The sequence below is a fragment of the Pseudonaja textilis genome, chromosome 2, assembly GCF_049901715.1.
Source record: "Pseudonaja textilis isolate UNSWEBS1 chromosome 2, rPseTex1.2, whole genome shotgun sequence".
NCBI lineage: Eukaryota > Metazoa > Chordata > Lepidosauria > Squamata > Elapidae > Pseudonaja > Pseudonaja textilis.
This window is the reverse complement of record NC_141991.1, coordinates 251,602,039-251,617,074: the sequence shown is the minus strand read 5'-3', so window position 1 is coordinate 251,617,074 and position 15,036 is coordinate 251,602,039. Positions and strand designations below refer to the sequence as shown.

At 40.6% G+C, this 15,036-nt stretch overlaps 1 protein-coding gene across 1 annotated transcript; it reads left to right on the top strand.

The window, feature by feature from the left end:
• Positions 1-384: 384 nt before the first annotated feature.
• Positions 385-1,056, top strand: LOC148127456 (uncharacterized; the record flags this gene model as incomplete). The annotated part of the gene is made up of 1 exon (XM_087928644.1): positions 385-1,056. A coding segment is annotated over one exon (672 nt), but the record flags the coding sequence as incomplete, so codon positions are not given.
• Positions 1,057-15,036: the final 13,980 nt, after the last annotated feature.

Sequence of the window (15,036 nt, the reverse complement as noted above, 5' to 3'; positions counted from 1 at the left end):
CCCGGAGGTATTGGAACACTGTTATCATGTCTCCCCTAGTCCTCCTTTTCATTAAACTAGGAATATCCAATTCCTGCAATTGTTCTTCATATGTTTGAGCCTCCAGTCCCCTAATCCTCTTTGTTGCTCTTCTCTGCACTCTTTCTAGACTCTCAACATTTTAGTATCAGGTATCAACCTGATTTGATAATTCATAATAAAAGTGAGTCAGATTAAACAATTTGTTACCTCAAACTGCGTTGAATCAACTCAATTGGTTGTATCAGAGGAATGCTTTAATTTGGATACTGAGTGATTTGTACAACCATATTATTTTTGCCAAAGGTACCGCTGGAGGAGATGCGATTTCCTGTTATGAATAAGCCAGGAAAATCCTGTACTTAAAATGATGATGATGATGATGATGATTATGATGTTGCATCCCAAGAACAAGCCATCAGAACGAATGCAATCAAAACGAGAATAGAAAAATGTGCTGATGACTCCAAATGCAGACTCTGCAAAGAAGTGAATGAAGCCATTGAACACATACTAAGCTGTTGCAAGACCATCGCTCAGACTGACTACAAACAACGTTACAACACAGTCAGTAAGATGGTCCACTGGAACTTGTGTCACAACCACCATCTTCCTGTAGCAAAGAACTGGTGGGATCATAAGTCTGAAAAAGTGGTCAAAATTGAGCATGCAAAACTACTGTGGGACTTCCAAATACAGACTGACAAAGTTTTGAAACATAATATCCCAGTTATCATGACTGTGGAGAAGAAAAAAGTGTGGATCATCGACATTGCCATACCTGGTGACAGCAGAATTGACAAGAAACAACTTGAAAAAGTCACCAGATATCAGGACTTGAGAATCGAACTGCAGAGACTCTGGCATAAACCAGTGCAGGTGGTTCCAATGGTACTGGGCACACTGGGTTCTGTGCCTAAAGACCTAGGCCAGCACTTGAAAACAATTGGCACTGACAAGATCACCACTGGTGAGCTGCAGAAGGCCACCTTACTGGGATCTGCTCGCATAATCCTCCCATACTTCACGCAGTCCTAAATGCTTCGGAAGTGTTCGACTAGTGATTTGTGATATGAAATCCAGCATAGTTATCTCGTTTGCTGTGTACATTGTTGTTCTCATGTAGAAGAAGAAGAAGAAGAAGAAGAAGAAGAAGAAGAAGAAGAAGAAGAAGAAGAAGAAGAAGAAGAAGAAGAAGAAGAAGAAGAAGAAGAAGAAGAAGAAGAAGAAGAAGAAGAAGTCATCAGCATTTTCTGAAAGAAGAAGCTTTTTTAAAAAAAACGGAGAAAATTAGGTATTAAATTGCAATTTTGTGCTGCAGGGATGTTCTTTCTAAAACAAGCCAGCCTTGGCACCTGAACTAGCAAATGTCATTTAATACAACAATATATTCCCAAGTCTTATTTAAAATCCAGGTTTCTTTTTTCACATCAATGTTTTCTGAATCTTCTGCTTCCTTTTCAAGAATCTGATTGGAACATTAGAGTTGGCAATTCCATCTTTCTCTCCAGAATGAAAATAATAATAATAATAATAATAATGTTTTCTCCAGTGAGCTTGAAGATTTGATCAGCCTAAAAGACCGCAGTGGAATCCTTTGAAATCAAGAATAATTCATCTTCTTAATGGAATATTGTACGGGGAGGCCCGTTGATGTGTGAGGGATTGCAAGTGCTGTAAATAAAGGACTTAAATTGGAGATAGTAGATAATTTTGAATCTCAAATCTATCTGCTAAATGTCTGTGGAAATTCATAGTTATCCAGGTCATGATTGTCCCAAAGGTGCTTTTTTAAGAGCTGAAGAAGCTTCTTGGATGAGAAGCAAAACATCTTCAAAGAAAAAACAGAAAGTCCAGTTGCCTCTTGGAAAATACACCTTTGAGTCTATCTGTCAAATTATTCTCTGGGTTCCCACACTGGGGGGAAGGAATTGGAACCTTCCTAATAAACACCACTTTAACTTACCTAGTGGTAGTTTAGGATTAAAAAGCTGATTATTATTTTTTTTTTCGTATGGGAGCATTTTACAGTGTTCTGTTTTTTTTCTTCTTCTCTCACTACTCTAAATATTAGAGTAGTGAGAGAAATACCTCTAAATATTGTGTTCCTTTTTCATGTGCAAAGTTCTTAACCCTCCAGATGAAATGTTGAAATTTCTGGAGAATGTCAATTTGGGGGAACTGAGGCTGTATTGATTGTAATTGAAATCCACTGCAAAACACTTTCTTAATTGTTAAGTTGAATTGATGGGTTGCTCGTTTGATTCATGAATCTAAAGTCAATTGTTTCTCCTTAACTTATGCCAGAAGCACAGATACATTGTAGATATATAACATAAAATATAGTGTTGGAAGCAGAGGTGGTCTTCAGCAGGTTCTGACCAGTTCTGGAGAACCGGTAGTGGAAATTTTGAGTAGTTCGGAGAACCGGCAAATACCACCTTTGACTGGAGATTTTACACTATCCTTCCCCTGCCACGCCCACTAAGCCACACCCACAGAACCGGTAGTAAAAAAATTTGAATCCCACCACTGATCAGAATGGACCTAGCTCTGAAGAGCAGCAGACACCGAACCGGTTCGTGTGGCAAAGCTGAGGTTGAAAAAGCAGGGGGAAAAGTGGCTTTTCAAATGCTGCACACCTGCACGCAGGGCTCTTCAGCAGTCCAGGCGGCACAGCTTAAGGGTTTTTACATGTGCAAAATGTAGTCACCAAACTGGTAGTAACACTGGTTGAATCCCACCCCTGCCCACAATTTCTGAAGATTGTGGGTTAGATGTTTAACACTGAACAGGTAAAATAAGTATAAAATTTATTTTATGAAAAATATATAGGATTAAAGCTAGATAATATTCACCCGGTATTGGGCCACCTAGGCCAGTGGTCCCCAACCTTCTTTGTACCAGGGACTGGTTTCATGATTATTCATTCTTCCACGGACCGGTACCTGAGTAACGCGAGACTCCACCGCCATCGGGACGGCTCTTCGTTCAAAGCCATCCCCCCCCCCCTTCGACGAAACAAAGGCGCGAGCACCCAAATGCCGCTTTCCAACCAAAAACCCGGAAGCACCGTCAAAACAAGATGGCGGTGCCCAAGCTTTGCGGCCCGGTAAAAAATGATCCACGGACCAGTATCGGTCCAGGGACCGGTGATTGGGGACCCCTGACCTAGGCCACTTAGAACTAAAGAGAAATTTCCTAACTGTGAGAACAATCAATCAGTAGAACGCCTTGCCTTTAGCAGCTGTGCATACCCCAATCACTGAAGACTATCAAAAAACAACTACTTGTCTGAAATGCTCATGCAGGGAGTTGGATGAGATGTCCTGTGAAGTCCATTCCAACTCTGTTATTCTATGTTCTATTGTATAAAGGTTATTTTTTTTCACCAATGTGAAGTCTTCCTCTGTACATGTTGAAGAACATCGTATGCATCATAGCATATGTGAGATGGATTGTTCTTCTGCACATTCATACAAAGTATCTCCATTTTCTTAGATTGCTCTTGGTGATGACAATGAGGGTGCCTACTGCAAGGAGGTAGAGGGATTGGTGAACTGCTGTAATAAAAAACAGCCTTGCTTTAAACATTGGAAAAGAAGGTCCAAAAAAAATTCCCCTGATTTATTGCTAAACAGCCATTTCATAGGAATTGTCATGCCGCTGTTGGAATCTGATTCCAAGGGGAGGTCGAACAGCTGACAGGGAGTGGGAGTGTGGCTCCAGTGGCTGTAGAGGAAACTGGGGAAGGGCACAGTCTGGCTGGACATTCAGAGGAAGACCCAGGCCCACCACCTCTGCATCCGAGGCCACACAGGGAGGAAGAGATAAGGGAGCAATGTGGGTTACGGGGGAGAAAAAGGCCCTGTTTCCCTTCATTAGCTGCAGGTGGGAAAACAGGATAAAGAGGGTGTTTGCGCACAGCACCTTGCTGGAAGCAAAGCATGCATTATCTTTGTTTGTGAAGTCCTATCTGGGTTCTGGCATCCTCCCAACTGTGTGTGTTTCGTTATCTTTTGAGTTCTGCAATTCATTATCCTGCCCTGTCTTGTTAATTGCTGCAGCATGGTTTGTGTGGGTTTTTATTTATAATTTATATGTACTTTTGGTTCAGACTAAATTTTTTCCCTTAAAAGCTGTTCCTGGGAGAGTTTTTTTTTTTTCTCCAGCCTATGATAACCAGACATTGAAGGCCAAATTGAAGGTATTAAAGGAACTTTACCTACTTTTGTGACTTTATTGCTTTTGTGCCACACCCTGAGGCATCACAAGAATCTTCTCAACTTAAGAATGAGCACCTTCTTGGAGTCAAATAAGAGTTAACAGGATTCAGTGGGATCTGGATTTCACTTGTGGCTACACAAGGATTCTAGGCTGACTTCTCCTTTAACTCCACCAACAGGTACTGCCACTCCTTCTCCTATAGCCAGTGAGCTTCTATGGCTGAGGTTGGGCTAGACATTGGCTGCCATTGGTGAAATCTTCACTACTGTATCACGCTAACTTTCATCATCATCATCCTAATTTAATGATGCTAAGAGATGGATATTGATTGTGTCCCTCTGTCCAGCAAACCTTTATTGTTGGGCCAGTTAGGATATTTTTAAAAACTGAACCGAATCCGAAAGACATCTAAATAAAGGATTTCATCGTTTCTCCATCCAATGCCCTATTAAACTGCTCTCAGCATCTCTTACTCATTTCTATTCATGTCAATACGAAACTGGAGTTATTTATAAAACATGGGCCATGAACCTAGGAAGACATCAACGGGCCATCTTTTAAATTCAGGACTACCATCCTCACTAAGTGAACGGGAAGTACAAACATGCCGTTTGGCATGTCATATTGTTGACCTCAAGATATTTAACCTTTTCTAAGCTCACCTAGAAAAGATCACAGCAGGGTTGCAACATCAGCAGCTGGATGTGTTAATGAGAACATAAAATGAGGTTATACCAGCTTACAATTTATATCAGAGAGAGATAAACCCATTAATTAAAGGTAGCAGGTAGATTCCAGCACTGGACAATTTAAAGTTTGCCTCCCTCATTCCCCACAGCTTCAATTAAATGCCCTTAATTTTTCAACCTGGTGTACTTTCTTGTTAACATATGTAAATATGAAATGAGCTTGCCTAGCTCAGTGGCACAATTGATAGAGGACAATTTCGCACAAGTTTTTGCTTCTCTTTACTTAGTTATCATTGCTATTGATACCTGGTATAAATTAGACAAGTCTTCTTTGGAAAAAAAAAAACAAGATGTGGGATGTAACAAAGATGTTGAGGCTCTTAAAATAGTGCAGTGAAGAGTAACAAAGATGATTACGGGACTGGAGGCTAAAACATAAATAATGATTGCTGGAATTGCATATGTCTAGTTTAATGAAAAGAAGGACTTGAGGTAAATGATAGCAGTGTTCTGATATCTCAGGGGCTGCTAAAAAGATGAGGGAGTCAAGCTATTCTCCAAAGCACCTGAAGGCAGGACAAGAAGCAACGAGTGGAAACTAACCAAGGAGAGAGAAGCAACTTAGAACTAAGGAGAAATTTCCTGACAGTTAGAACAATTCGTCAGTGGAACGACTTGCCTCCAAAAGTTGTGAATGCTCCAACACTGGAAGTTTTTAAGAAGAGATTGGACAACAATTTTCCTGAAATGGTATAAGGTTTCCTGCCTAAGCAGGGGGTTGGACTAGAAGACCTCCAAGGTCCCTTCCAATTCTGTTATTCTATTCTATTCTGTTCTGTTCTATTCTGTTCTGTTGCTATGCTCTTTTCTGTTTTGGTCTCACTCCATTTTCTATTCTCCTATTCTATTCTGTTCTGTTCTATTTTGTTCTAATCTAATCTATTCTAATCTTTGGGTACACCAAATAGGGTAAAAGAAGGTGTTAGAAATTGTTCTCCTCAGTGATATTAAAGGGAAAAAAAAGATATCTGCCTTGACATACTTGTATACTTTTCGCCTCCTACAAAAGGATTTGCTTTTCTATCATTTTCTCAGGCTGCCTGAGAATTTCTCCTGAAGTTCTCTTTATGATGACCTTTATTATCCTCTAGACTTCCAACAAATGGCCAACATCCACTGATGGAGCAAAGGACTTTAGAAATGAACCCTTGTCTTAAAAACTGGTGTCTGTGATGATGGTGAATATATATAGGTTGGGTGGAGGATGAAGGTGGAGGTTCATTCTCTGAGTTTGTGGGTTGGTTTCTGGATGTTTCATTACCAGGCAAGGGAACATCTTCAGCTGAGCTTAGGAGATGTTCTTCTGCTTATAAAGAGTTTGTATGATCAGTAGGTCTTGTCAGGTGTGTCAGGTGTGGGTTTGTTGAGTGAGGGTCTTGTGATGGGGCGGTCACATCAGGTGATAATCACTGGGAGGTGAAGTGCTGGTTGATGAGACCCCATGGTTGGATGAGGGTCAGTGATGTCACTAGGTGGCCATGTGATTGATTTGAATTCTGAGGGGTTTTTAGGCTGGTCAATGTGTCTCTTGACGGAATTGCTCGTGGAGTGACCGGCTTTGATGAACTCATGAGCATGGCGGGTGTTAACGTCACCAATGATTTTTGTGTTGCTCCAATTGAACTGGTGCTGTTCGATGTCATCAAGCTTCCTAAACCATGGTCTGCATTGCCTCAGTGAGGGGCTACTGGGAAGGGATGGAGTGAGCCTCATAAGAATTGGAAAGAATATATTCGTAAAATGCCTGGCTCATATCGTATCAGAAGGGCTGTAAACAAAAATTGAGGAGGGAGAGAGGGGGCCAACTTCATGACCACTAGATAACCTGTCAAATATGAAGGTAAGGAATAAAGAGAAAGAAGAACTCAGATTCAGATGTAGGAAGCATACCCAAGGTGAGCCATGAAGAAATCAAATACTTAAACAGACTAAACAAACATTTATCTGAAATGGTATAGAGCAGTGGTGGCTAACCTCTTTGGGCTACTGTGCCAAAAATTGTGTGTGCGCTTGCATGCTCGTGCTTGGATGCCAGAACCCAGAAGGCAATGTGCACCCCCTCCCATGCCCCCTATGCATGTGTGCGCAATCCCCACTCACCCAGCCACACACCCCCGCCACCCTCTTACCTGCACTGTACCTCACAGCTGATTTTCGGCCAGTTTGAGGTCTTTTTCGGCCTCCCAGAGACTTCAGGAAAGCTTCTGCAGGCTTTGCAGGCCAAAAACTAGCCCCATTTTGTCACTTCCTGTATTTTCAGAAAAACAGGAAGTGACAAAACGGGGCTAGTTTTCAGCCTGCAAAGCCTGCAGAAGCCTACAGAAGCCTTCCTCAGGCCTTTGGGAAGCCAAGAAAAGGCCTCAAACTGGCCCAAAATCAGTTGTGAGGCACGCACATGTTCAGTGAGATAAATTTGTCTGCAGCTCGCATGCCGGCACAAATGGCTCTGCATGCCACCTGTGGCACGCGTGCCATAGGTTTGCCATCACAGGTATAGAGTCTCCTGCTCAGGCAGAGGGGTGGACTAAAGGATCTCCAAGGTCCCTTCCAACTCTGGAGTTCCATGTTCTGTGCTTTTTGATTTAACTTTACAATTCAAAGTTAAAGATACCACTCTTATTGTGTTTATAGCTTTGTGGTTGTTTCTCTCAATTAACTTGCATTCAGGCTTGCTTCAGGGACATATTTGCTTTACTTTTCATTGCATAAAATCACTGATAAGCAAAAAATAAAGTTTGTATTTTTGTTTCCAAATTTTCAGTCCATGACAATATTTTTTTATTGCCCAGATGGAAAGATTTTCTCATGGGTAAAAGTGTGTCTTTGTGTTGTGTTGTGTTGTGTTGTGTTGTGTGTGTGTATGTGTATGTATATACATATGTGTGGGGTGTGTGTGTATTGTTATGTTCTTTTCTTATTTGAGTAGGCTGATGAATTGCTTGTAGGGGGTCTTCTGAATTTTGTGGCATGGTGATAGAGACCTACTATTAAAACCTGAAACCAACCATTTATACCGACACAATTTTGTGAATCAACCATAAAGAATCTACACCAATTGAGAAGATACATCCTCTCACTGGCTTTGCCTCACCTAAGATCAGGTGAGAAGTAGCAGCAGATGCTGAGAGAACTAAGTAAGAGCATTATCCTTGACCTCCCCTGAATGGGCATATACCCCAAGCCCACCATCTCAGATCTAGGAATAGCTTCATGGCAAGATCAAACATTATTGAGGTTATGTAAGAACAACATTGAATTAAAAGATGGAGGAAGGAGACCACTGAGCAAGGAATAACATTATAGGAGGATCTGGCTGAAGGATCTGACCTCCCTTATACTACCTAAATAGGTTGAAGGTTGGACTACCTAAATATAAGACCAATGTCAGGGTTCCAAGTAACATACCCATAACAAACAAAAGTATGAGGCAGGTAAACTCCTCGTAGAATAAGTTTATTGGATATGTCGTATTGGCTGGTAAAAACCGACTCTGAGTATTCCTGTGGTTTTCATCTAATTAAAAGTATAAATTCGTCACTTTCCCAAAACAACCAGTCACTTGGTCCAATCAGGATACAGTCCAGTTGCTAAGTGACTTCAGTCCCCTCCTTTCGAACACCTGCAGGAATATCCTTGGTTCCCAAGAGGAAGTATTTTGTTTGGACTATAATACCCCAACTATCTCTATTCCCTCCTGCCTATCCCTCAGCTTCAGTGTGTCAGCACTGAAGTCTAAAAATGGCCTCAGTCAGGCCACCTTTAGGGTTGACAACCAGTATGTTCAAATGGAGGCTCTTAGTGGATAATACTGTGTGAATGCAGAGAGACGCCGAGCCCAGCCCATCTACTGGTATCTCAACTACTATTAGAAACATGTACTGATAATGATTTATTTTTGGCCAATGACCAAGCCAAGAAGGTAGGCTTCATTGTGGCAGTTCAAAGTTTGATCTGGACAAGGAAGAAGAAGAAGAATCATAAGAAAATCAACCATGATGGTCCTTTGGATAGACAATTCCTAAAGCCAAAGCTCAAATACTTTGGCCACCGCATGAGAAGAGAGGACATAATATGGTATATTAAGAGATAAAATAAGTAAGAAACTCCAATATATTATATTACATATAATAACTGCAGCAAGAATAGCCTTTGCCCAGAATTGGAAAAGTGACAGCATTCCCTCCGATATTATGATAATAAAAAAGGTTTTAGTGTGTGCAGGAATGGATAGGCTTTCAATGGAAATGAAGGAGAGAGAAGAGGCAGAGTACCATGAAATTTGGAATTTATGGTATAATTGGCTGCAAGGTAGACACAAAATAGAGAGATGAAATGAAAGGTTACAGTGTGATGAAATAATTTGGTATGAATAGGCATAACTCTGCATATTTATGTATAAATATGTAAATAACTACATAAATATATGAAAATATGACATAAATCAAATGTAAAATATTTGTAATAATGTTTAGTAATATTCTATATATTTAAGAATATGCCAAAGTGAGTGAACACGACTGCAAATATGCTGCAATGAATGGAAACGTGTTTTTTATTTTTATTGTAGAATTTGTTTAATAAAGTTTTTTTAAAAAAATAAATAATAATAATGAGAAGACAGGACTCCTTGGAGAAAACCCTGATGTTGAGTAAGACGGAAGGCAAAAGGAAAACGGGATGGCAGAGGATGAGATGGTTAGATAGTGTTATCAACACAATGAACATGATTCGGTGGGGCAAACTCCAGGAGACAGTGGTGGACAGGTGCCTGGGATGCTATGATCCCTGGGCTTGCAAAGAGTTGGACACAACTTAGTGACTGAACCACAACATGTTGTGGAAAAAAAACCCTCTCCTATCTCACTGAGAAATATCTCAGAGCAATTCAACAGTGGCTTGAGAACGACATGCTAGAAACACATTTGCAGGTTTGCCAGAGAGGAAAACTTTTAGAGAAATGAAAGACAGATTTCGCTGCCTTACTAATGGAACTGTTGGAGTCATCATACTAAATCCTGTGAACAATCAAGTGCCCCTTTGGAGTAGATAGGTCTTATAAAGAATGGGACTGGTGGAAAAAGGACTTTTTAAAGCAACAAATAGAACACCGAACCCAATGGGATCATTGACTTCTCCTTGCTATCAATTCTGGGACAAAAGTTTGAAATAATGAAGAGATACACTTACCGACCTGTCTTTTCTCAAGGCTGAGTTAAAATGTTTTCCAGGCCACACCTGAGACAACAGAAAATGCCACCAGTAGTAAATCTGGACTTCTGTCTGCTGATCTCTCTCCTGCACTGATTGCTTCTATTAAAGACTCTGCAAATCCTTGATGTTCCTCTAACGTTAGTAGACCGAATGCCTTGAAGCTACACTTGAATGGGGTCAGAATATGTGGAAACAAGATGTTAATGCTGGAAACAGGGATTCTTGCCCTTGTCATCTTTTGAATAGACAACTGTAATGGACTGTGGAGGGGTGGAGATCTACTTTGAGAACAATGCAGAAGCTTCCAGTGGTCCAAATTGGGTTAGTTGGTGGTAGAAGATTTAGCAGCATTGTCTTGGACATTGTCTTGGATACTAGTTTGTTTCCAGGTCCAATACAGGGTCCATACAGAACTATTACTATATAAGGTACATTTTTAATACATTTTAACACAATAGCCAACCTCCCTTTTCAGAGTATTACCCCTTTATTAAATTAAATATTAAATCAACATTATTGCATTCAATTATTATATAAATCAACCAACAATATTACATTCTTCTTCCTCCACTTCTTCTTCCTCCTCTTCTTCTGCCTCCTCCTCCTTCTCCTCCATCCTCCATCCTCCTCCTCCTCCTCCTCCTCCTCATCATCATCATCAAATGGCATGTTGGTCAGTTAGTTTCAAAAATGACTTTAAAATTTGTTTTTAAATTAAGGTCCATAAGTCTTACTGAAATCAAAAAGTCTGATTTGGAGATTTCATCCATGGACTCAGGCTTGCCCCTGGAGACTGCCTTAGGGTTGGGATGATTTCTGCAAGCATCTGTCACCCCTTCCAAACCACAGTTGAATAGCTGCAGAATTGAAACCGGGGCACATGGTGGACAGGTATCACCTTCCCAGACACCCTGACAATCCAAATCCCATGTAAACATGCGTTATACATCCATGAAATGCAGATGTGACTCACCATTGATTGGCCAGGCTTTGCATGGATGTTGAGGTTGAAAACTCCAGGAGGTCTGAAAACCCATCAATAGTGCCACAAGGTATAATTTGCAGAGCTCTTGATGGGAAGTTGTGAGAATTAAATGGTTCCTTGAGTTGACTTTGATGCCAGGATTTCACGTAGGGATAACACATCTGGTGGTCTTCATAATAATATAGAAATCAATGTCTGGTCTAACTCTGTGGATTTTGTTTTGCTTTTTTGCAGTTCATAGGTTAGCTTTAACTAAAGTTGACATGTGTTGAAGAATTAGAGTTTCTTTGGTGACATTTTTAGAGAGGGGAAGGGGAGGAGGGAAGGAAGCTAGGAAGAAAAATGGAAAGGAAGGAAGAAAAGAAGGGAAGGAGGGAGTGGGGAGGGAAGAAAGAATGAAGGAGGATGAAAAGGAAAGGAAGGAAAAAATAAGGGAAGTAGAAAGCGAGGGGGAAGGGAGGAAGGGAGGGAGAAAGGAAGAAAGAGAAAGAAAGAAAAAAGAAAGAAGGAAGGAAGGAAGGAAAATGAAGGGGAAAGAAGAAGAGAAAAAGGAAAAATAGGAAGAAGGGATGGAGGGATGGATGCATGGATGCATGGAGGGAAGAAATGAAGGAAAGTAGGAAGGAAAATGAAAGAGAAGGAAGGAAAGAAGGAAGGAAGGAAGAGATGGAGTGAGGTAGGAAGGAAGGGAAGAAAAAGAAAAAGAAGGAAGGAAGGAAGGAAGGAAGGAAGGAAGGAAGGAAGGAAGGAAGGAAGGAAGGAAGGAAGGAAAGAAATAAGGGAAGGAGGGAGGGGGATGGCGGAAAGAATGGAGGAAGATGAAAAGGAAGGGAAGAAAGAAATAAGGGAAGTAGAAAGCGAGGGGAAGGGAGGAAGGAGGGAGAAAGGAAGAAAGAGAAAGAAAGAAAAAAAGAAAGAAGGAAGGAAGGAAAATGAAGGGGAAAGAAGAAAAGAAAGAAGGAAAAATAGGAAGGAGGGATGGAGGGATGGATGCATGGATTCATGGAGGGAGGAAATGAAGGAAAGTAGGAAGGAAAATGAAAGAAAAGGAAGGAAAGAAGGAAGGAAGGGATGGAGTGAGATAGGAAGGAAAGAAAAAGAAAAAGAAAAAGAAGGAAGGAAGGAAGGAAGGAAGGAAGGAAGGAAGGAAGGAAGGAAGGAAGGAAGGAAGGAACAGCTTCTAGAACAGCACTTTGGCAAAAAATGTTTAATATGCCACATGATGACATCAACTAGCCATGCAACCTTCTTATCTCCTTTCAATTCAGATTCAAGAGCAGCTTCCTAAATCGGCCCCAAGGACAGTCCTGAAGTGCAATAAACAAATGCAGGGCCGAGCAGCCACCCCACCGAGTCTCATTTCCCTGACTTTAATGGAGAAGGAAAGCGAAGGTGTATTAGCAATCGTTTTGCATTGCGGTTGTTGCAGCCTTGCTTCTTCAGCGCTGTGATGTACTGTCATCTTCACCACAATTTGCTGAGAGATTGCTCCATATCATGTTGCATTATAATAGTCTTTTTCCAGAGGCATTAATTCCTAGCTGGACTGAAGTGGAAATGACAAAAGCTTCTGTCATTAGGCACTCAGGAACATCTCGTATACAAGGCAAGAACATTTGTACCACTCTCGAAATTATTATGTGGTGCTTATATTTCCAGGAATGAATATTAAACAAGACATCTCCAATAGCTTCCCATCTCAGCCTATATTTTCATGAAACCATCCGAGTCACCAAGGTAATTGAAATTTTAAAGCTCTGAAGCTTTTCTCTCTTCATCCATATGTCTCCTCATCCTTCTGCACCAAGCTGGACCACATGTTGCTTAACAGCGGAAAAGCTCCAGGCCTAAAATCTCTCTCTCTCTATCTCTCTCTCTCTCTCTCTCACACACACACACACACATTCTCTCTCTCTCATTCATTCTCATTCTCTCTGTCTCTCTCTCTCTCATTTTCTCTCTCATTCTCTCTCTCTCATTCATTCTCATTCTCTCTGTGTCTCTCTCTCTCATTTCCTCTCTCATTCTCTCTCTCTCATTCATTCTCATTCTCATTCTCTCTCTTTTTCTCTCTCATTCATTCTCATTCTCATTCTCTCTCTCATTCATTCTCATTCTCTCTCTCTCATTTTCTCTCTCATTCTCTCTCTCTCATTCATTCTCATTCTCTCTCTCATTTTCTCTCTCATTCTCTCTCTCTCATTCATCCTCATCCTCATTTTCTCTCTCTTTTCTCTCTCTCATTTTCTCTTTCATTCTCTCTCTCATTCATTCTCATTCTCTCTCTCTCTCATTTTCTCTCTCATTCTCTCTCTCTCTCATTCATTCTCATTTTCTCTCTCTCATTTTCTCTCATTTTCTCTCATTCTCTCTCATTCATTCTCATTCTCATTCTCTCTCTCTCTCTCTCTGTGTGTGTGTGATTGGGGGAAATGTATACTAAAGACAGCAGTGATACTATCACTAATGTCAGCAGGTTTCATAGAACATGGTAAAAGTCAGCACTGCAATCAAAACTTGACCTGTTTGTTATATGTGTCTTTCAATATCAATCAGAATAGAGCTGGAAGGGACCTTGGAGATCTTCTAGTCCAACTCCCTGCTCTAGCAGTAGACCCTATACAGCTTGAAACATTGGCTGTCCAGTCTCTTCTTAAAAACCTCCAGAGATGAAGCACCCACCATGTTTGAAGGCAAAATATTCAATAGAATAGAATAGAATAGAATAGAATAGAATAGAATAGAATAGAATAGAATAGAATAGAATAGAATAGAATAACAGAGTAGGAAGGGACCTCGGGGATCTTCTAGTCCAACCCCTTGCTTAGGCAGGAAACCCTACACCATTTCAGACAAACAGTTATCCAAATTCTTCTTAAAAATGTCCAGTGTTGCAGCATTCGCAAGTTCTGAAGGCAAGCCGTTACAATGATTAATTATTCTGACATGTTGAGAGTATTGCAGCTTAAATTCAATGCCAGAAAAATAAACACCGATAGCTGAGGCTTCATTTAACTTCTTTTTAAACACAAAGTAAATTTTTTACAATACCAGTTGTAGATTTCTCCAACATGGAGCAAACTCAAACAGAAGCAGACGCGTTACAGGTTCAGAGCAGAGTTCTAGTCTTCAGCAAGCGAGAAGCTTGCTTCTCTTTCACTTTAGAGCTGAGCACAGAACAGAGATAAAACATGCTCAGATTCTCTCTTTAAGTTACAGCCCTCAACTCAATTTTCATTGGCCGATCTTGTTACTAAGCTCTATTCCAGTTGATGAATATATTCTGACATGACATGAGTATGTAAGTCATTTTTTTTCATGAAGACACACCTTTCATCACTTATCCCCATGTATTGAGGGTGCAAGCAATTCATGTTTTCCCCTTTTTGTGTGGAATGGGAGCAATGAAGGATTCTTTCTACAGGACCTATAATAATTTGTATGAGGACAATAATTAAATGAGAAACATCTGAATCAGATCACTTTAACCTACCAGCTTCCTGTTTGTGTTAGAGACTTGCTGATTCTCCTTTGGTCCCACTTTAGCAACCTTTAATCGGGATCTCTAAGTCATAAAGATTTTGGCTCTTCCACATTCTCTGGTCTCCTACAATATTCAGCCCAGCGCTTTCTGAAACGGCGAATGGTGCTTAGGGAAGAAACAACATACTTGCCATTTGTGAGCACAGAAGAAATATGTTTAGGCTGTTCATGGACAATATTAATTCATGAATCAGACAAAATTGATCCATGAATCTAATTGGGTCTACAAAGCCCTATGTGGCTCACTAACAATCTTTGCATTTTCGTTTTCTCTACTGTTCCAATATCTCAGGGGCTGCCACA